This window comes from Trichosurus vulpecula, chromosome 3 (assembly GCF_011100635.1).
Source record: "Trichosurus vulpecula isolate mTriVul1 chromosome 3, mTriVul1.pri, whole genome shotgun sequence".
NCBI classification, from domain to species: Eukaryota; Metazoa; Chordata; class Mammalia; order Diprotodontia; family Phalangeridae; genus Trichosurus; species Trichosurus vulpecula.
In genome coordinates, this window is record NC_050575.1 from 22,871,298 (window position 1) to 22,895,061 (window position 23,764).

The 23,764-nt window shown below is 38.0% G+C and overlaps 1 protein-coding gene and 1 pseudogene across 3 annotated transcripts in view; one reads left to right on the plus strand and one right to left on the minus strand.

Annotated features, from left to right (window-relative positions):
• Positions 1–23,764, plus strand: part of KIF3A (kinesin family member 3A) — a 66,967-nt gene that overhangs the window by 12,090 nt on the left and 31,113 nt on the right. For all 3 annotated transcript variants that reach the window (XM_036750276.1, XM_036750277.1, XM_036750278.1), the window contains exons 4-8: positions 7,981–8,065; positions 9,203–9,308; positions 10,675–10,814; positions 11,049–11,246; positions 23,503–23,677. In XM_036750276.1, the coding sequence (XP_036606171.1) occupies positions 7,981–8,065; positions 9,203–9,308; positions 10,675–10,814; positions 11,049–11,246; positions 23,503–23,677 (704 nt within the window). The remainder of the gene's footprint in view (positions 1–7,980; positions 8,066–9,202; positions 9,309–10,674; positions 10,815–11,048; positions 11,247–23,502; positions 23,678–23,764) is intronic.
• Positions 11,634–11,717, minus strand: LOC118845160 (annotated as a pseudogene).

Here is a 23,764-nt window from a genome sequence, read left to right on the forward strand (position 1 = left end):
TCCTATTTTTTTTCCTGTTTCTCTCTCTCTGCTGTGACTACTACCTCTCCCAATCTGCCCTCCCTACTATCAGCCTGACTCCTCTTATCCCCTTCCCCTCCTACTTTCGTGTAGAGTAAGACAGGTTTCTATACCCAACTGAGTGTGTATGTTATTGCCTCTTTGAGCCAGTTCTGATGACGGTAAGGTTTAAGTGTTGCCTGCCAAGCCCCCTCTGCTCCCATCTTCCCCTCCACTGTAAAAGTTCTTCCTTTCACACTTATTTTATGTGGGATAATTTTCCCTGTTCTTCCTCTCACTTCCCTCTTTTCCCAAAGCATCCCTCTTTCTCATCCCATAATTTTTTTTATTTAGTTTTCAGCATTGATTTTCACAGGAGTTTGAATTACAAATTTTCTCCCCATTTCTACCCTCCCACTACTCCAAGATGGCATATATTCTGGTTGCCCTGTTCCCCAGTCAGCCCTCCCTTCTGTCACCCCACTGCCCCCGCCCATCTCCTTTTCCCTTACTTTCTTGTAGGGCAAGATGAATTTCTACACCCCATTGCCTGTGTATCTTATTTTCTAGTTGCATGCAAAAACTTTTTTTTGGTTTTTGAACATCGTTTTTAAAACTTCGAGTTCCAAATTCTCTCCCCTCTTCCCTTCCCACCCACCCTCCCTAAGAAGTCAAGCAATTCAACATAGGCCACATACATATCATTATGCATAACCCTTCCACAATACTCATGTTGTGAAAGACTCACTATATTTTGCTCCTTCCTAACCTATCCCCCTTTATTGAATTTTCTCCCTTGGCCCTGTCCCCTTTCAAAAGTGTTTGTTTTTGATTACCTCCACCCCCATCTCCCCTCCCTTCTATCATCCCCCCTTTTTTTAATCTTCTTCCTCCTTTTTTCCTGTGGGATAAGATACCCAAATGAGTATGTATGGTATGAGAGCAAGATTCACTCATTCCCCCTTACCTGCCTTCTCTTCTCTTCCTACAGAAGTGCTTTTTCTTGCCACTTTCCATAATTTTATTTTTTTAAAATATCATCTTACACCCGTGCCCTGTGTCTGTGTATACTTCTTTTAGCTACCTTAATGATAAAGCTCCTAGGAGTTAAAATTATTTTTTCCTGCATAGGAATGTAAATGTTTTAACCTCATTGATTCTCTTATGATTTTTCTTTCATGTTTACCTTTTTATGCTTCTCTTGAGTCTTGTATTTGAAAGTCAGATTTTCTATTGAGTTCTGGCCTTTTTTTTTTCATCAGAAATGCTTGAAAGTCCTCTTTCATTAAATATGCATTTTTCCTGGAAGGATTATACTCAGTTTTGCTAGATAGATTATTCTTGGTGGTAATCCTTGCTCCTTTGCACTCCAGAATAACATGTTCCAAGTCCTCTGAGCCTTTAATGTGGAAGCTGCTAAATCTTATGTGATCCTGACTGTGGCTCCACAATATTTGAATTATTTCTTTCTGGCTCATTGCCATATTTTCTCCTTGACGTGGGAGCTCTGGAATCTGGCTATAATGTTGGAGGGAGTTTTCATTTTGGGATCTCTTTCAGGAGGTGATCAATGGATTCTTTCCATTTCTGTTTTGCCCTCTGGTTCTAGGATATCAGGGAAGTTTTCCTTGATAATTTCTTTTTTTTAGATTATACATGTGTAGTCATGCAAAATATATCCATAAGAGTCACGTTGTGAAAGAAAACAGAGACACGGGGTAGCTAGGTGGCGCAGTGAGTAGACCACTGGCCCTGGAGTAGGAAGACCTGAGTTCAAATCCGGCCACAGACACTTGACACATGTACTAGCTGTGTGACCTTGGACAAGTCACTTGACCCCAATTGCCCTGCCCCCCCAAAACAAAACAAAAAAAGAAAACAGAGAGAAAATAACCTCAAGAAAAATGAAGAAAGTAAAAAAAAGTATGCTTCAAGCTGTATTCAGTCACCATCAGTTCTTTCTCTTGGGATGGATAGCATTTTTCGTCATAAGTCCTTCAGAGTTGAATTGGATTGTTGTATTGCTGAGAACAGCTAAGTCATTCACAGCTGAGCATCTTATAGTATTGCTGTTATTCTGTACATAGTACGTTCACTTTGCATTAGCCCATACAAGTCTTTACAGGTTTTTTCTGAGAGCATCCTACTCATCATTTCTTATAGTGCAGTAGTATTCCATCATAATCATATACCACAACTTGTTCAGCTGTTCCCCAATTGATGGGTATTCCCTCAATTTCCAATTCTTTGCACCAGAAAAGAGCTGCTATAACTATTTTTGTACGTATAAGTCCTTTTCCTTTTTTGTTTCTTATCTCTTTTTTTTTTAGCTATTCCAAATATTTTAATAAGATTCTCTGGAAGGCATTTAAAACACCAGCTTGTGAGGATAAACTCCATTGGAGAGAGAGAATACAGAACACAAGGAGACACGGAGCTGAGGAATTTTCTTGATTTGGGGCAGGATCTGAGAGTCCACTGTTTTCTGATCAGCCTTGCACTGCTCTGTAATCTCGTATTTCTCTTTTTCTGTGTCAAAAATCTCTCCTTCTTGGTGTCTAGGTTTACGGAGCCTCTTCTTCTTGAAGTAAGCATCAGTAAGATGATTTGGAATTTTTACGCCTGAAAGTTTAACCCTGGTAGAGGTGGCAATGACAAATTTCTGATGTGTCTTTCTTAGAGGAACATGGTTGATGGTCAGAGGTCCAGTCACCAGTAGCAAGCCACTAGCTAGCTGCTTCAGGAAAGCCACTGGCTTGCCCCTGTGGCAGCCAGCAAGCATGATCAGAATGGTGCCTGGCTTGATGCTAGCTTGAAGTCTCCTCACATGCTGGCTGAAGAGCTTTTTGCCATGATTTAGCAGCTTTCTAGGCACATCCTCAGAGTAATACTGAGGCATTTTGCGAATCTTTACCACATGGGTTCCTCCATTCTTATTACCACCAACTGGCTTTGAGATAGTAGCAGGCACCTTCTCTTTCATTTTCCTTTCAATCCGGAGTTTTGGTATAGCATATTTCCACTTGTACATGGCTCTCCAGGAATACATTGCAGACCTGGAGTATCTACCAACCCCTTGGGCCAGGACTTGGTTCCTACTGCAATGCTTTTGAGTCTTTTTCACCACCTTTTCAGCCACATCTTCCTTTTTGTTATCTTTTTTTTTTCTTTTTGACTTTCTTTTCCTTTGGTTCCTTTGGGGGCTTTTTGTCCACCATCTTGAGAGAAGGGAAAGATGTTTTTCATCTCTTTTGGGATATAGACCTAGTAGTGGGAATAATATCCTTGAAAGATGACGTCTAATCTCTTTTTTTTGATCATGGCCTTCAAGTAGTCTGGTAATTCTTCTGTAATCTTTACTGCATCTCTTTTTGAGGTCAGTTGTTTTTCTAATGAGATAGTTCACATTTTCTTCTATTTCTTTCATTCTTTTGATTTTGTTTTATTGTTTCTTAAAGTCTCATGGAATCATTAGCTTCCTCTTGCCCAGTTCTCATTTTTAAGGAATTATTGTCTTCAGTGAGCTTTTGTACCTCCTTTTCCATTTGGCCAGTTCTGCTTTTTAAGGAGTTCTCTTCAATAGATTTTTGTGTGTGTTTTACTATTTGGCTAGTTCTGTTTTTTAAGGAATCATTTTCTTCAGCATTTTTTTTGTGTTGTTGACCATCTTTTCATAATTTTCTTGCATCATTCTCATTTATTTTCCCAGTTTTTCCTCAACTTTTGTTATATGATTTTAAAAGTCCTTATTGAGCTCTTCCAGGAATTCTTCTTGGGCTTGTATCCAGTTTGCCTTTTTCTTTGAGGCTTTGCTTGAACAGCTTTGACATCATTGTCTTCTTCTGGGTTTGTATCTTGTTCTTCCCTGTCACGATAATAACTTGTTATAGTCTGATTCTTTTTTTGTTGTTTACTCGTTTTTCCAGTCTATTTCTTGACTTTTAACTTTATGTTCAAGTTGGGCTCTATTTCTAGGGTGGAGGGGGCACTATCCTTAGCTTCAGACTGTTTTTGCTCCTGTTTTCAGAGATAGTTCTGGGAGTCTATAGGTTTTCAGTGCCTATGATCTAGGGCAGACCTGTACAACATACAGCCCACTAAAGGATTTCAGGCAGCCCACAAAAGATGTAGAGGATATATAAGAAAGTCAAGATGTAATGAGTGCTTTCTCCATGCCCTGTTTAACCCACCTTCCCCTAGTCACTATTGTGTTCATCATGTAACTTGGCAGGTGGGTTGCCACTGCAAACTCCTGTTTGTCACGTGACCTGTGGCAACCAATAATTGTCAGTGTCCCTAGGCTGAAAGGAGCAAGAGTCATATTTTTTTGCTGTATTTTTGGTCATTACTGGTGTTGAATAGGGACAAAGTGAGTACAGCCACACAACACCACCAGCTGATGCCCACTATGCGATTAGTGGCAACAAAGTGAGGTCTCCTTCCCCTCCCTCGCTTCATGGCCACCCTCCAAGTTACATGAGTGTCTGGTGCTCTCTCCAAGGTCAGACACTCAGTTCAGTGTTTCTTTATATGTGAGTAGTTGCTGTGGAGATTTTTTTGTTCTAACATTAAAGTTTTTGGAGTGACTTTGTAAAATGGGTGATAAAAAGAAATAGAAGATCGAATCAGAACTAAGAGTATTTAATCCAGAGTGGACAAATAGATATTTGTTTACTTACACGAGAGACAAAACATTGTGCCTTGTTTGCTGAGAAGTAATAGCTGTTCCAAAGGAATACAATCTTTGTTGTCATTTCAAGTCAAAACATCCTGACTTAAGCAAATTGGACAACAATGAAAAACAAATTGAAGCATCCAAATTGTTGAAAAATCTCAGTGAGGAGCAACAGTTTTTCAAGAAAGTAAACTCAGAAAATGAGGTGGCTCCTGAAAGGTTAGTTTTCCGATTTCTAAAGAGATTGCTGCAGCTGGGAAGTCTTTTACTGAAGGTAACTTCCTAAAGAAGTGTTTGCTATTTGCAGTTTCTGGATTATGTCTCACTCAGCAATGTAATTTTTTTAAACATTAATGTGACTTCATTATAAATAAAAATCTTAAGTAATAAATATAAATTAATATTAATTTGAAATTTCCCTTTTTAAAAATATGACTTATTTGCAAAATAGTTTAGTGATTAATTATGATTTTTACTATCCAACTTGGAGAGTTAGCCACTAAAAACCTACCTGCCTCCCGAAGAAGTTTAGCTTATTTTAATTTTGGCCCCTACCTACTACCAAATTGTGGAGGTCTAATCTAGGGAGAGCTTTGGTTACTACTCTCCTGGCTTGTGCTCTGGCCTCTATCCAGGAAAGGACCTTGTTCCTCTGTAGCCACCAGTGCTTGCACTCCTCCTGGCCCTGGGACTGTGACCAGGTTCCCCACTCTTCTGCAGCTGCGATTGCTAGAGTTCCCCTCTGTCTTGGAATTAAGACAGGCTCTCTATTCCACTGGGGAATACACAAGCACTCCTCTCCACTCTGGAACTGCAAGCAGGGCTCCTGCTCCTCTGTGGCCACAAGTGCTAATGATCCTTTCGGCCCCAGGACTGAGATCCAGAACTGCCTATGGGTAATGCAACCCAATGCCGGTAAGGGGTCCCCTGCAATCTCCTTCTGACCAGTTGTTCAGCCTCCCCACTGTCCGTGGGGTGAGAGCTCCAGGAGTTCCCACTGCCAATGCAGCTGCCTCCAAGGTCTGCTGCTGGTGCCATGGTGTGGACTGTGCTGTACTCCAGGCTTGACCACCTCCCTGATGAGATAGACCTTTCCTGCCAGCTTTCTAAATTGTCTTGGGCTGGAGAATTGTTTCACTCAACCTTTTGGTGGTTCTGCTGTTCCATAATTCAACTTGAGGTGTTATTTTAGAATTATTTGGAGGGGAATTTGGGAAAGCTTGGCTGAGTGCTGTTCCACTCTACCATCTTGTCTCTACTGCTTCCCTAACTAGTCCTATTGGATATTTTGAACCAGATATTATGTGTGAATCTCAAACTCAACCTGTCCTAATAGAACTTATTATTCTTTTCTCTTCTCCTGTTCTACCCCCAACACACCCCCTTTCCGTTTCCAAACACATCCCTCTTCCAAACTTTCATATTACTATACAGGGTACCACTGTCTTTCCAGGCACCCAGGTTTGAAACTTCAGTGTTATCTTCAACTCCTCTTATTGCCTCTACGTATCCAGTCAATCGCCAAATCTTGTTGGTGCTGCAATATCTCCTGTCTTCCCCCCTTTCCCAACATCCTCCCCTTTCCTCCTAATGTCCTCCCCCCATTAAACTCCAGTGGCTCTTTATCACCTCCAGGCAAACTCCTAATTTTCCAGTGCTTTTGGCTTCAAAGCCTTTTATAACCTAGCCCTCTCCTAATTTTCCAGGCTTCTTACACCTTGCTGTCTGCCAGGTTCTCTTCAAACGAGTGACACTGTCCTCCTGGCTGTTCCATGAACATCTCCTAGCTCTGGGAATTTTCTCATGGGCTGTCCCCCATGCCTGGAATGCCTTTCCTCCTCATCTCCACCTTTTGGCTTCTGTGGCTTCCTTTACGTCCTAATTAAAATCCCACTTTCCACATGAAGCCTTTCTCAAACTCTCTTAATTTTAGTGCTTTTTCTCTTTTATTTCCTATTCAGCCTCTATATAGCTTGTTTGTATGTATTTATTTTATTTTATGTATATATTTATGGTATATATTTATTTGTTTCCCCAATCAGATTGTGAGCTCCTGAAGGGCAGGGACTGTCTTTTGCCTCTTTTTGTATCCTAAGTGCTCAGCACAGTGCTTGGTATATAATAGGCACTTAAAAAGTATTTATTGATTAACTGATATGATATATCTCACAAACATCCCCTTCTCTCCAGGTAGCCACCATCCTAATTCAGGTGCTTATTAACTCTCACTGGCACTATTATAATAGCCTTCTAATTTGTCCTCTTTACCTCATCTCTCTCTCCACTCCAGTTCATCCTCCACATAGCTGCAGCTGCTAAAGTGATTTTCCTAAAATGAAATTATTCTTAGGATCAGATATAAACTGCTCTGTCTTTCATAGCTCTTTACAACCTGGCTCATTCCTCCCTTCCCAGTACATATTACCTCTTCTCTACAATCTAGCCATATTGGCCTACTTGTTCCACACACAGTACTCCTAACCTGGAATGTACTCCTTCCTTATCTTCACTTCTTAGAATCCCTGGTTTCAGTCAAGACTCAATTCAAGTACCATCTTCCACATAAAACCTTTCTTAATCTCCCTAGCTGCTAGTGCTCTCCCTTCCAAAACACACATGTCATCTTCTTCATTAGAATGTAAACTTCCCGAGGGCAGGAACTGTTTCAGTTTTTTCTTTGTTTCTCCAGGGTTTAAATTAGGCATTTAAAAATGTTTATTCATCCACTGGTTGGTTTTAGGTGCTAGGGAAGAAGGGAGGTTGGGCTTTCTGTCACTGGCCTGTCCTATAGGTGACATCCTGACAGCAAGAAGTTGTGCATCTGAATCTTCGGTCCTACCTGCATCAAGACCCCTGGTAGCTGATGAGATCATTGAGAGAGAGAAAAGGAGAGTCCTAGAATAGAGAGCCCTTGGATACAATCACAAAGACAGATTGTATCTTCATGAAGGATTTGGAGGAGAGGATCAGAGAGGTAGATAGCTAGGGGAGAAGAGTCAGGAAAATTTAGGAAAGGGAGAATATCCAGGAAGAGGGGGTTTTCAGCAATGTCAGATGTTGCAGGGAGATTGAAAGGATAGGGACTTAGAAGATCACTGGATTTAGCAATTAAGAGATCATAGTCGGTCTTTTTGTTTGGCATTGGTGTTGGAAGTCATATTGCAGTGACCTGCGATGTGAGTATTTGTAGGAAATAGAGGCGACAAAAGGGAGTCAGCTTTTTCACATATTATTTTGAAACAGGGACGATATGTGAATCTCAAACTCAACATGTCTTAACAGAACTTACTATTTTTTTCTCTTAGGTTTTTGGTTAGAGTATCTTATTTGGAAATTTATAATGAAGAAGTGCGTGACCTTCTAGGAAAGGATCAGACACAGAGATTAGAGGTGAGGATATTTTGAAATTTGAATACTGTCAGGTAAGAATTATTTTTCTGTATAGGATTAAACAGAATCATGATGGTAGAGCTACAGGGAACCAACAAAAACCCCTTTATAATGTAGAGGAGATAAGGAAAGTTGGATACAAAAAAGTCAATAAGAAAAAGAGTTGGGACTCTAACTCAGGTTTCCTTACTTCAGGTCTAGTGCTCTTTCTATGATGCCAAGCATCTTCCTTTTATTAAGTTTTAAGAGGAAATTAAATAAATTGAAGTTTTAACTACTTTAGTATAAAGAGTTTTAGTATTTTAGCTTAAAGTTGAGCTCATGACACTGTACTGGCCTGTATAATTGTTTGCAGCTTAATCTAGTCTAATTGTCTTTATAGACAGTATTAGAAAGAAGTCGGAACTATGTCTGTTAAAATTGAAAAGATATTGCAATAATGTATTCATGTTTTGCTCTAGTTTTATTGTACCTCTTCTGGCATTTTCCTTCATCCAGCAGACTATTTAAATTCCTTTTGAAGAAAAGTTTCATTTGCAAATAACCTTTCTCATTTGGCCTGGCAGGCACAGATCAAATTTGTTCCCATTAAAATAATGTCTCATGCCGCATGCCTTGTGAATGCTGTACTGTTTATAGCTAATAATTGTTTTTCTCTAATGGATGCACTGCCCAATTTGTTTTAAGTAATAACATAAGATTGTGTAGAATCAGTCACTTCCCTACTTGCCTGTATTCTGCTGGGCCACATTGTGAAAGTTGACTGGATGAAGAGTCACTCTTACATAATGTGAGGAAGTGCTTTTCTCCCATGTCATAACTATGATGATGATAAAAAATATCCTCTCTCTAGTGAGTCAGAGTAATAGCAACCCATGTAGTACTCAAGTGTTCCCAAGCAAGCCAGCATAACCTCTTATTTTCCTTTGATTCAGCTCACCATTTCTTTTAGACTAGAGAACAGGTTAATGAAGCGATGGGTAGGTAGAGGAATAAAATGTTTTCCTCCCTTTTTAAGGATTATTATAAATTACTTATATTGACATTACACCATTGCTATAGTAATCTGTAAGCAAATACAAAGAGTATTGATTTAGAAAGTATCATGTGTTACCAGAGTGTAATCTTATTTTTTAGGTTAAGGAAAGACCTGATGTGGGAGTTTACATCAAAGATCTGTCAGCTTATGTGGTAAATAATGCAGATGATATGGATAGAATTATGACATTAGGCCATAAAAATCGTAAGTACAGTCATTAATTGGCAATAAATCTTTAATGTCGAGTAGATTAGTTTAGTGTGATGGTGGTAATGTAAGTTGTATCCCAGCTTGATGCCACGTGATAGACATGATTCCAAGATATTCTAACAGTCCTTTCTGTAGTTATTTAGGTGGATAGTACTGAACAAAATACTTGAGTAAAAAATGGGACAAATTTCTTTTCAATCCTGGTCTTTTTTATGCCATACAAATGGTGGAATCCCTTAGAAACTTCCATATAATTTAATCTCAAAAAAGAAAGTGAATGTTAGAAAATAATTTACAAAATTTTTACATGAAATCAATATCATTGCTTTTTAAATTTTCTATTTCCTGCTTTAATAATAGTTTCAGTTTAAAATTAAAGCCATTTTATAAATAAAGTATGGACATGTAATTTTAAAAAAACTAAGAATGCCACCATCTACAGTGTTTTGCTTTAAAGAAAATCCACTACTACAAAGACTGTTATGTTTACATTTTGTTCCTGTGTACATTAGTCTATGAAATGACTATGGACCAGGAAATAGCACTTTTTTAGATTTTCATTTTATGGCAAAAGTCAGCTACTTGCCTTTCTCAGTACTTCACACATCTGTCACTTCATCTGTTTGAATACTCTCTTTACCAGATCCCAATTCCTCTGTGCCTTAGTAGATGGCTTAATGAGTTGCTGTGACCCAGTCTGATTTAATTAGGTTGTTTCTTAGAGGGACAGACAGTTGGTTGCTGGGTCTGTATATGTACCCTTCTCCAGTTTGACATAGGAACTGCCAAAAGTTTGTGTTCCACTGGTGGTAGGTATTTGGGACATCAGGTGTCACTTCCATTTCATAATAAGGCATCCCAGTGGGCATTTGGTGAAAGCTTACCTTTTGTTGTCTTAAGTTTTATTATATCTTCTTGTGAGTTACTTCTGCATGAATTTGTGAAATAAGATCTTAGAATGAATGAGATCATTACTTTGGGATAAAATGAACATAATCTTAGTGTTTTTTAAAAGCACAGCTAAATTAGTTGCGATGTTGAACTTCATGTATAACATACCTTCTTTTTTAACTTGACACTTTGCTGAACAATGACATCTGGGATTAAAATTAAGTATTTTATTATAAAATTTTAGTTTATACATGAGTGGTAGCACAGATTCATAATCAACACCAAAACCCTCGACAGAAAGATTTCTAATGATGGTTGAATAAATCCATAAAATGTAATTCAGAAGTGGATGTGTCTTTTTTTGCCTTATGTCTAATAAAATGATGTATTTTAAGTCACTAATCATTTAATTTGTGCTTTCATACACGCTTGAACATTACTTTAAAGTGATTTTCTTCTTATTTTAAAGGTTCTGTTGGAGCAACTAATATGAATGAACACAGTTCCCGTTCCCATGCTATATTTACAATTACCATTGAATGTAGTGAAAAAGGTATTGATGGAAATATGCATGTTCGGATGGGCAAACTACACCTTGTAGATCTTGCTGTAAGTATTAAGATACTAAGTGAGAAAGAGATTTTTCTCTAGTAATTTAATGAATAATTTCCACTTTCATTTTCAAAATTGCTTATACAAATGAGAAGTCAGTGATGTAATTTAGTTCTTAAAATTTTTTGAGTGGTTTGTTCACTTAATTTTTCAGTGGACAGTTTTTAAATTTCTTGTTTTCTCCTGAATCTATTCTTTCTTTTATCTTAACTCCTCTCTGTTCATTATTAGGGTTCAGAAAGACAGGCAAAAACGGGAGCTACCGGACAGCGACTGAAAGAAGCAACAAAAATTAACCTTTCACTCTCCACTCTGGGTAATGTCATTTCTGCCTTGGTTGATGGAAAAAGCACTCATGTACCCTATCGAAATTCAAAATTGACTCGTCTTCTTCAGGACTCCTTAGGAGGAAACTCAAAAACCATGATGGTAAGAACTGGATGGTTGATCTGTTTGATTCAGTGCTAATTTATACATGACTTTTTGATTCACTGGTGAATTTAATTTCGCAACAGGTGAGTAAATATGTCTCTTTTTTTGACCATGTGATCATTCTGTGTGAAATTTCCTATGTATACTGATAAAAGTGACAGAATCTAATCTAATTCCCCCCTTATGGCATGGAAACCTAAGTTCTTGGTGTGGCATACTTTTTTTTGTTTGTTTTTTAAATTTTACTTTATTTTCATTTATAGATCTCTTCCTCTCCTTTCCCCCTTCCCCACCCAGGACAAGGAATAGTATTCAGTACACATATGTATAGTCATACAAAACAAACGTCCACATTAGCCATGTTCCAAAGGAAAAAAGCAAGAAAAAAATGTGGAATGCTTCTTAAATTGCCATGTCATCCTTGTGCAGGGCCATGCTATTCTTTTAGTATATGTGCTGCTGAAGCAAGTATAGGCTAAGTTTTTAAAGGTTATGCCAATGGAGCATAAGACATATATGGTCTTAGTGATAGAATCTGTTGGAGGAACAATCTAGTAAGGACTCATCACAAATAGATTTTTCATCAAGTAATGAGTAGTTCTTTGGCCATGGCTATTCATAAAGCAGAGAGAAATTAAATGTGGCCCTCAGTCCTGCATATCCCCCTTCCCCAGTGATAGTGATAGAACGGTTTGAAAAGGGCTATTAAAAATCAGTGTTTTTAGAGCATCTATAAACATATAGAGGTGTGGGCAGTGTGGTACAGTGGGCAGAAAGCCAGCCTTGAAGCTAGTGAAGACTGGGCTTGAGTCTGGCTTCTGGCACATGCTTTGTAACCTTCTGCAGATCACTTATCCTTTTACTCCTTTAGACAACTCTCTAAGACTTAATTTCAGAGAAGGTGCTGACCTTCATTGGTAGATTTAATTTGTTCACCTTGGAAATTCAGAACGGGTAAAAGGAATTTCCTCACCCTGTTCCAGTGAAATCACAAGTCCATTCTCTATTCTATAAACATTAGTTAAGTGGTACTCTAAATATGAAATCTTTTTCCTGTGACCAATAGAATCAGCATGCTTTTAGAATAAGAATATCTAATCCTTTCTGTGTTGTGGATCTCTCTGGCAGTCTGGTGAGGACTCAAAATTCCTTTTGGAGAATAATGTTTTTAAATTCATAAAATAAAAGACAAAAGGATTATAAACAAAGCCAATTATTTATTGAAATAAATATTTAAGTTTTTTTCCCGTAAAATTTCATGGACTAAGGGGTCCTTAGACCCTGTTAGAGATTCTCTTTAGAAGGACCTCTTCAAGTCCCTTTATAAAGAACAGAACCACGTCAGTATGGACACCTTTTAAAGTTGATCATCAAAAAACAAGCATTTTAATATACTAAAAACCAAAACCAAAGATCGTATCTGAAAGTAAACTTTCGTTATGTATATTTTTTAAAGGAACTACTAAATTTAAGTAATGATGAAATTGCCCTATTTGTGTCCCCTTCTGAATTTTTTCTTTTTTTAAAAATGTCTCATTCATGTACTTAAAAAACTTTTAGTGTATCTATCACTAGTAAGTAGTTGCCTCTTCCCCTCTCCTCTTGAGAGATGTCCTTCTTTGTAACAAAGCATAGCACAATCAATACAAATCAGCACATTGGTCATATTTGAAGATATCTCTTATTTTGCACCTGTAGTCTGTCATCTATCACCTCTGTGCCAAGAGCTGGGAAATACATTAAAGTCATGATTTGTCATTGATGAAAGTTCTTGAAATGTTTAAAAGCTGGTATCCTTTATGTTATTGGGGTCATTGTATAAATTGTTGTTCTGGTTCTGCTCCTTTCATCCAGCATCAGTTGATGCGAAGCTTGCCCAGGTTTCTCTTATGGTTCAGCGATATCCCAATATATTCGCACATCACAGTTGTTCAGCCAGCAGTACTAGCATCCTGTCACCAAACACAGCCAGAAAGCACAGATTTGCAGCTAGATGAAAGGAGGGATCAGATTCTTCTTGAAGACACAAAAGAACTTTGGGGTTGAACTGATCATGTATCCAAAAGCGGAGCACTATTAAATGGCGCACTCGGTCATCTCATTTTGTAGTACTCATGATGCACATGAACAAAAAACACTGAATAGAAACAACACTGCAGTTTGCCACATAAGTTGCAGAGGCAGAGAAATTCTTTGACAAACTTAACAAGATCTTGCAAATCAAGCCTGCAAATTCTTTGATACTTGGTGGCCTTCTCTGCAAAGGTGTGTGCAGGAGAGGATCTTGAGAAGTATTTTGGAAAATATATTGAGATTTAAGTAATAAAAGAAGGTTCAGGCTCATAGACTACTCAGAAAACCTCATATTTATATATTATAATTTTTTTTTTGAAGGAGAGAGCTGGGAAGCACAGTCACAATTTTTTTTAAAGTTGATTTTTTTTCAGTTGGCAAAAATCTGCCTTCTCTTCATTCCATCTACCTCCTCCCCCCTCCCATTGGAAAAAAGGAAAAAAAAACTGTTAGAGTAGAGGAAAACAAATTTCCACATTGGCCATGTCTAAAAGAAGAAGGCAGAAAGCCATAAGTGTGTGTGTGTGTGTGTGTGTGTGTGTGTGTGTGTGTAAATTCTGCGCTCTTGAGTCTTTCACTCTTTATCAGAATCTTGTTCGTGCCATTGATTAGAGCTCCTGAATCTTTCAGAGTTCTTTGTTTCTACAATATTGTTTTAATTGTTTAAATTATTCTCCTGGTTTTTGCTCACTTCGCTTGGCATCACTTCATAGAAGTCTTCAGTTTTCTCTGAAACCATTGCCTTTATCATTTCTTACAACACGATAGTATTCTATTCACATTCAGATACTATAATTTCTTCAGTCTTTCCCCCGTTGAGAGGCATTCCCTCAGTTTCCAGTTCCTTGATACTATAAAAATAGCTATCATATTTTTATGCATTCTTCTGAGTTTGTTTTGCTTAGGACCAATCCCTCCCTTAATTTACAAGTCCTCTTTTCCTTCTCTCCTTTCCATCCTGTTTCCCTGTTGAGTGAAATGTATGTGTGTATCTTCAATCTCAGTCCGCTGGCTACTTCCCCACTGCCTTCAAACATGCCCATGTCTCACTCATCCTCAAAAAGTCTTGACTTGATCCTTGCATCCCCACTATCATCCTATATCTCTCCTTTCTTTTGTGGCTACACTCCTTGAGAATGCCATCTGTAATAGAAGCCTTCACTTCCTTTCCTCTCAACCAAGACTGCTCTCTCCAAAGTTCCTAATGATCTCTTAATTGCCAGATCTAATGACCTTTTCTCAGTCTTCATGATTTTTAAAACATTATTATTTCTCTGCAGCCTCTGACACTTTCGCTCACCCTCTTCTTCTTGATAGGCTTTTCTCTCGAGGTTTTTGTGACTACTCCTCATTCTTCCGTCTTCTGACATTGCCACCACCCTGGTGCAGAGACATCACTTATTGAATGGACTATTGTAGTAGCCTGCTGGTTGTCTGCCTTTCACAAGTCTCTCCCCCTACAGTCCATCTTCCACTCAGATGTCAAAGTCATCTTCCTACTCACCAAACTCAGTGGCTTCTTATTGCCTACAGGGTCAAATTTAAAAACCTCTCTTTGGCATTCAAAACTCTTCATAACTTTACCCTCTCCTTTCTTTTCATTCTTTTTTGTTTGTTTTTGTGGAAGCAATTGGGAGTTAAGTGACTTGCCCAGGGTCACACAGCTAGTAAATATCAAGTGTCTGAGGTCAGATTTGAACTCAGGTCCTCCTATCTCCAGGGCCAGTGCTTTATCCACTGCACTACCCAGCTGCCTCCAGTCTTCTTAAACCTTACTGCCTTCCACATACTCTGATTCAGTGTAACCAGTTTTATTCTGTTCCTTGAGCAAGATACTCCATCTACCAAATCTGGGCATTTTTACTGGCTATTTCATGCTGGAAATTCTCTCCCTCTTCATCTCTGCCTCCTGGTTTCCCCAGCCTCCTTTATGTCCTATCTAAAATCCCACCTTCTACAGGAAGACTTTCCCAGAGCTTTTCCAGTGCTTTCCCTGTATTGATTATTTCCAGTTTATCCTGTGTATAGCTTGTTTGTACATCATCTCTCCTATTAGACTGTGAGCTCCTTGAGGATAGGGACCATCTTTTACCTTTCTTTGTATCCTTAGCTCTTAACACAGTGTTTAGAACATTGTAGTAGTTGTTGTGTCTGACTCTTTGTGACTGCGTTTTGGGGTTTTCTTGGCAAAGATACTGGTATGGTTTGCCATTCCTTTCTCCAGTTCATTTTGCAGATGAGGAACTAAGGCCAGCAGGGTTGTGACTTGCCCAGGGTCACACAGCTAATAAGTATCTGAGGTCAGATTTGAACTCAGGAAAATGAACCTTCCTGACTCCAGGCCTGGCTATCTATCCACTTCACCATCTCGCTGCCTTAGCACATTATAAGTGCTTAATAAATATTTATTGACAAGTGAACTCATTGTATTCCCCACTCCTTTGACCCATTAAGTTGAGAGTGATGTTCAAATGTCAGATGTTCTGCCACCCCCTTGTTGGTTTAGACTTCTATTTTCACACCCTGATTATGTGAGATAATTTTCACTATCCTTCCTATCCCTCCTCCCCCAATATATTCTTCTGAATCCTCTTTTCCATTTTTCTTTTAAGATCATCAAAACATAACAGAAACACTCTTACATCTTCTGTTTAATTAGATTTTCTCTGTGACCATTCAGAGGGATCACATATATCATCTCTGCATATTAGAATGTAAATAATTTATGCTTTAGGCCCATGTGATTGTTCATATTTACTTTCTTATGTTTTTCTTGCCTCTTATGTTTGTGCTTCAAACTTTCTACACATCTCCAGTCTTTTCCTCATTAATGCTTAGAAATCTTCTCTTTCATTAAAGGTCCATTTTTTTCCCTCTGTAGGATTATACTTAGTTTTTATGGGTAAATTATTCTTGGCTGTATTCTTTGCTTTGTGGAATATTATATTCCACTCTCTTTGCTACTTTACAGTAGTGACTGTTAAATCGCTCCTTGATACTTGAATTCTTTCTTTCTGACTGTATGTAGATGTTTTCCTTTGACCTGGAGGCTCTGAATTTTGGCTATAATGTTCTTGAGAGTTTTCATTTTGGGGTTTCTTTCAGGTAATTGGCAGATGCTTTCTATTTCTTCAACAAACATTTATTTATTTATGTTAAATATAATTTCTAATTTTTCCCCAATTACATGTAAAAACCAATTCATGTAAAATTTTTTTTTCAGTTCCAACTTCTTTCCCTCCCTCCCTTTCTCCTCCCCCACTGTTGAGAAGGCAGGCAGTTTGATATAGACTATACATGTGCAGTCATGCAAAACATATTTGCATGTTAGTCATGTTATGAAAGAAAATACAGACCAAGAAAAATAAGGAATGTAAAGAAAAAGTATGCTTCGAGATCTGCATTGCATCAGTTTTTTTTTTTCAGGAGGTGGATAGCATTTTTCTTTATAAGTCCTTCAGAATTATCTTGGATCATTGTATTGTTGAGACTAGTTAAGTCATTCACAATTGAAATCATCATACAGTATTGCTGTTAACTTATACAGTGTTCTCCTGGTTCTGCTCATTTCACTTTGCATCAATTCATGTAAGTCTTTCCAGGTTTTTCTGGGAGCATCCTGCTCGTCATTTCTTATAGCACAATAGTATTCCATCACAATCATATACCACAGTTTGTTCAGCCATTCCCCTGTTAATGGATACCCCCTCAATTTGAAATTATTTGGCACCAATAAAAGAGCTGCTATAAATATTTTCGTATATGTAGGTCCTTTTCCTTTTTTAAAAAAATGTCTTTGTGCTACAGACCTGGCAGTGGTATTGCTTGGTCAAAGGGTCTGCCTGGTTTTATAGCCCTTCGGGCATAGCTCTCTAGAATGATTAGATCACTTCACAGCTTCACCAGCAGTGCATTAGTGTTTCAGTTTCCCTACATCTTCTCCAATATTTGTCATTTTCCTTTTCTGTCATATTAACTTATCTGATAGAGTTGTTTTAATTTGTATTTCTCTAATCAGTAGTGATTTGGAGCTTTTTTTCGTATAACTAAAGGTAGGTTTGATTACTTCATCTGAAAACTTCCTGTTCATATCCTTAGTCATTTTTCAAATAATAAATGGTCAATTTCTATAAATTTGACTCAGTTCTCTATATATTTGAGAAATGAGGTCTTCATCGGAGAAACTTGCTCTAAATTTTTTTTCATAGCTATGATTTTTATGTATTTCCTTCCATCCTATTTTCCCTATTTATCTTACTCTCTCTCCCTTTTCATCCTGTCCATTCTCAAAAGTGTTTTGCTTCTGAATTTTACCTCCCCCAATCTGCCTTCCTTTTTATCAACTCCCCGTCCTTCCCTGCCCCCTCCCCCCACCTTCTCTTATTCCTTTCCCTTCCTACTTTCCTGTACGTTAAGATAGTTTTCTATACCCAACTAAGTGTGTTTGTTATTTCCTCTTTGAGACAATTCCAGTGAAAGTAAGGTTCAAGTGCTCTCCCTCCCACCTCCCCTTTCACTGGAAAGCTATTTGGTGCTCCTTTTATGTGAGATAATTTACCCCATTCTACTTCTCCCTTTCCTTTTCTCCCAGTGCATTCCTCTTTCTCACCCCTTAGTTTTATTTTTTTTAGATAATTATCCCATCATATTCAGTTCACACTTGTGTCCTAGATCTAGGTATACTCCTTCTAACTGCCCTAATAATGAGAAAGTTTTTAGGAGTTACAAGTATCATTTTGCTATGTAGGAAGTGTAAACAGTTTAACCTTATTGAATCCCTTATGATTTCTCTTTCCCTTCTTACTTTTTTATACTTCTCTTGAGTCTTGTATTTGAAAAATTTTCTATTCAGCTCTGGTCTTTTCATCAAGAGTGCTTGAAAGTCCTCTATTTCATTGAATATCCATTTTTCCTCTGAACTATTATGCTCAGTTTTTCTGAATAGGTGATTCTTGGTTGTAATTCTAGCTCTTTTGCCCTCTGTAATACCCATATTCCAAGCCCTCTGAGCATTTAATGTGGAAGCTGCTAAGTTTTATTTGATCCTGACTGTGGTTCCACAATATTTTAATTGTTTCTTTCTGGCTCCTTGGTGTATTTTCTCCTTGACTTGGGAGCTCCAGAATTTGGCTATAATGTTGGAGGGAGTTTTCATTTTGAGATCCCTTTCAGGAGGTGATCAATGGATTCTTTCCGTTTCTATTTTACCCACTGATTCTAGGATATCAGGGAAGTTTTCCTTGATGATTTCTTGCAAGATGATGTCTAGGCTCTTTTTTTGATCATGGCTTTCATTCAACTGGGCCAATCCATCTTAAGTTATCTCTCTTGGGATCTGTTTTCCAGGTCAGTTGTTTTTCCAGTGAGATAGTTCACATTTTCTTCTATTTTTTCATTCTTTTGATTTTGTTTTATTGTATCTTAATGTCTCATAAAGTCATTAACTTCTACTTGCCCAGTTCTGATTTTTAAGGAATTATTTTCTTCAGCAAGCTTTTGTATCTCCTTTTACGTTTGGCCAATTCTACTTTTTAAAGAGTTCTTAAGTGAATTTTTGTACCTCTTTTTCTATTTGGCCAGTTTTGCTTTTTAAAGAGTTCTTAAGTGAATTTTCATACCTCTTTTTCTATTTGGTTAGTTTTGCTTTTTAAAGATTTCTCTTCAGTGAATTTTTGTGTATCTTTTTCCATTTATCCTATTCTGTTTTTTAAGGTGTTATTTTCTTCACTATTTTTTGTACCTCCTTTACCAAGATGTTGACTTCTTTTTTCACTCTCAATTCTCTTCCCAGTTTTTCCTTTACCTCTCTTACTTGATTTTGGAAGTCACTTTTCAGCTCTTCCATGGCCTAAGGCCAATTCATATTTTTCTTTGAAGCTTTTGATGTAACAATTTTGACTTTGTCTTCTCCTGAGTTTGTGTTTTGATCTTCCTTGTCACCATAGTAACTTTCTATAGTCAAGATCTTTTTCTGCTGTCTGCTCATTTTCTAACCTATTTCTTGACTTTTAACTCCATACTAAAGTGGGGCTCTGTTTCTGGAGGGGGCACTGTCCCAAGTTTAAGGTTTTTGTGCATCTATTTTTGGAGATCATTCTGAGGACCTGTAAGTTTTCATTTCTTGCAAGGTGGCATGATCTGGGGGGAGATGTTTTTACTATTCTCCTGGCCTGTGCTCTGGTCTGTGAGTGACCATAAGCACTCTTCTCTGGAGTTCTCCTGGAACTGTGATGAAGGTCCCAGCTCCCCTATGCCTACAAGCTCTGCTGTGCTAGCTTGGGTTCTTCCTTGCCCCAGGACTGAGACGAAGGACTGTGACCCAGATCCAAGTAAGGGCAATGCAACAGACTCCTGCCCCTGGTGCCAGTAAAGGGACCGCTGTGATCTTCTTCTGACCAGTTGTCTGACCCCCTTATTGTCTGTGGGCTCAGAGGTCCAGCAACTGCCACTGCCTCTACTGATTTAGTAGGCCCAAAGCCTACTGCTGGTTTGCTGGGGCACAGCCTGCCCCTGTTGCCCTGGTGTAATAGATTTTCCTGCCAACCTTCTAAGTTGTCTTATTTTGGCAAATTATTTCACCCTGTCCTTTTGTGGGTTCTGCTGCTCCAAAATTTGTTTTGAGGCATTATTTGAAGTTATTTGAAGGGGTTTTGGGGAGAGCTCAGGCAAATTCCTGCCTTCTCTCTACCTTCTTGGCTCCGTCCCCTGGTGCTTTCTATTTCTATTTTGCCTTCTGGTTGCAAGAGATTTTGGCAGTTTTATTTTAAATTTTCTTGAAATATGATATATCTAGGCTCTCTTTTTTTGGTCATAGCTTTCAGATAGTCCAGTGATTCTTGAATTTTTTCTCTTTTATTTTCCAGGTTGTTTTTGCTGTGATACACCTTACATTTTCTTTTATTGTTTTTGGTCTTTTGACTTTATTTTAATCTTTCTTATTGTCTCATGGAGTTATTAGCTTCTATTTCGTCCATTCTGACTTAAAAGGAGTTTGTTTCTTGGATCAGGTTTTGTACCTCTTATGCCAAGCTGTTAATTCCCTTTTGATTCATTCTTCCATAGCTCTCATTTCTTTTCTTTTTCCTCTAGTGCTTTTATTTCTTAAAACAAAAAAATATTTTAGTCTCTTTTTAAAAAACTCATACTTCATCTTTTCCAGGAATTATATTTGAATATGTGCCCCAGCTGTATTTTTCTTTGAGCCTAAGATTTTAGGTGTTTTGAAGTGATTTTCTTCCTCTGGATTTCCCTTTTAAGCTTTCCTATCGCCATAATAGCTTTTTATGGTGGGGGTCTTTTGTTTTGTTCTGTTCTGTTTTGTTTTGTTTTCTCATCCTTCCAGCCTACTGACTTCAGATTTGTTAGGGCCAGGCTCTTCACACTTCTGGAGGGAAGATCTGGGATGTTCCTCCTCTTGCTGCTTTTTTGGAACATATTGAGTGTTACACTATTCTAGGCTCTCAATGATAGCTCAGGCTGGGGACCTGGAAGGTTTTGATGGTTCCAAGTTTTTTTGATCTAGGGCAAAGTCTGATCATTGCTCTTGGGGTCTAAGCCCTTCAAGTTCCTGACCTGGATTTGGGTCTGAGCAACAGGGCAATGGGCTTGTCCTTTTTGGAGGTTCAGTAGATTGCCACTAATAGCCATCGGTAAAGCTGTGCTGGTTGTTCCTCTGCAGGTATCATACTAGGCTAGAATTTGGAAGTGAGACCTTGCTTCTCATCTGGGGTTCAAGTCACACTGCTGCTACTAGCTTCTAGGCTTGCTTGTTGCTCGGTACACAGCCTAGGTTCCATAATCACTCTCAACCTAGAACTCCCGCTTCAGTGCTCAAGTTCTTTCCTCAGTGTCCTGGATCTATGGCCCAGAACTGAGTAGTAAGCAGCAGAGCTGCCAGTTGTCAGCTCCTCCTGTACCCAAATAATTTAGGCCCCATCTGGGAACTCTTTTTACCTTGATGCACAGTCCCTCCCTGTGCATGGTATATTCTTGACCAAATCCTGTCCCCATTGTCTATAGACCTCTGTCTCCCCCTGCCAACCTGGGCTGGAAAAATGATTCACTAGGATTTTTTTTCCTTTGATTTCTCAATCAGAATTTGGCCTGATAACTTTTCTAGGTCTGTTTATAGGAATTTTTAGGGCAAGTGGAACTCACTGTACTTCTCGTTACTCTGCCATCTTGGCTCCCTACTACAGTGGCTTTTTTTTAATGTAGTTGATGAAATCCCTTCAGTCATCAAAATCCTAGGTATTACTGTAGGAGTCATATGATCAGCCTTCTGATGCATTCAGATTGTTGACTGGTTGGAAGAAATGTCAAAATGAAAATGAGGTCAGGGTAAAGGATAATTCTTGATTGTTAATCATTTCCTACAGAAGATAAGAAATAGTCTCTACATTGAGGAGGCCAAAAGGGCCCAGAAATTGCTTTAGCCAGAAAATACTTGTTCTCATTGCCAGGTATGAAGAGAGCATCTGAGGAGTGTGGTTTTGGAATGTAAAATTACTAATGGAGATTGCAGAAAATTACAAGTTGCTGAAAGTAGCAGAGATGAAAACATGTCTAAAATCAGTCAGCACACCTTGTGTGTTCCAGGCACTGTGCTAAGCACCAGGGATACCAAGACAAAAATAAAATAGCCCCTGCCCTCTAGGAGCTTAGGGAAGACAATGTATACATAAATAAGTATATACTAGAAAAAAAAACTGCAAAGGTAAAATAAATACAGAAAGCTTCGTTGAAGACTCAGTAGAGCTACTTTACCCTAGAACATTCATAAGTACAGCTAATAGAAAGACAATAAATAGAAAATTGAACATATTTGTCAACATTTCTGTAACAATCTTGGTTATTAATGACAACAAAACCACTAACCTCTAATTCCACAGTCCCTGAAGAGCTGATGTTTAAGATGAAGTTGGAAAAAGTGACCAGGCTAGTCCAGAGACAGTGTCTAGGAGATACGGCAATAAGTGATACAGTCTTGAAAACATCAAGGGATTATTTCACGAGTTATTTTAGGGAGGAGATACATGCTAAGAGAATGGAAAACAAAATCACAGATTACATTAATATAATAAAAAGCTAATCGAGAAGAAGTCTGTGACTACTTTCTGCTTTCTCATGTTTATACGTTCTTTATGCGAATGATCTATGCTTGTATCAGGGGTATCCTTAATGAAAATATGAAATAGGAACAGACAAGCTTTCTCAAATGATTGCAGTACAATTTGACACACAGTTGACTAAAAGATTCAGAGGAAATTAGATCCCTCTGTGTTTACTCTTTGAGTATTAAAACAGCAGGGCTACTCCAACAATGACCCTGTAAACATGCACATGTATATAAAATTGTACAAGATTGCTTTATTAAATGCAACCACAGAGAAGAGTCAGTTCAGTAAAACTTCTCATTAATATTAAACAAGGCATAAAAAGGAGAGATAAAAACTTCAGTACTTACTAGAGGTTTTGTTGCTATTATGGAGGATGTCCTATAACTTGTCTGTAAATAGAATTTTGGAAATTGTGCCATGATTTTAATAGTCACAAGCTGCTTGCTGGTACAAAACCTTATACACCAATGTTTTCCCATATAACTATGAATCTTTCAAACTCCCCAAAGAATCACAGTTTTGGGCAAACCAGACATAAATGGAGAGATGTATGGTGGGTGCAAGGAGGCTTGAACGTATCAAGAATGATTCTACAAAACGTGTAGTAATGTATGTCATTTAGGAAATTCTTTATTTGAAAAGGAAATGGGCCAATTTATATAGGCAGAATTAATGATAACAGATGCATGACCCAAGTACTGCGCTAAATATAAAGAGACCTAAAGGAAGATAGCCTGTATTTTAGATGGTTCCTCTTCCTGATCTCTGGGAGGACAAGGGAAAAATCCCATAGGATGATAAATGTGGATGGGTTATGATGTGAGACAGTGGAGGGTATTACCCACCTTGATGAGATTATAGATCTGTTGATGCTTTAAAATACTGCTAGTGTAACTTAACAAATTGGAAATGAATTTGTGGCATTTTTCTTAGGTAAGTTACTTAAAATATGTAGCTTAATTTAATTTCTTTCTCCAAATCTGGTATATTAAAAAACAGTGGTATTTTTGTTAAATGTGCCAAATATCAAAGAACTGGTTTTTGTGTTCCTACTATAACAGTGTGCAAATATTGGGCCTGCAGACTACAATTACGATGAGACTATCAGTACATTGCGATATGCTAACCGTGCTAAAAACATTAAGAATAAAGCTAGAATTAATGAAGATCCAAAAGATGCTTTGCTTCGCCAGTTTCAGAAAGAAATAGAAGAACTCAAAAAAAAGCTTGAAGAAGGTAACTACATAATAGTTTTTATATGGAGCTTGGCATATTAGCATACCTGTCTAGAACTCTTAATACAGATAACCTGTTGAATATTCT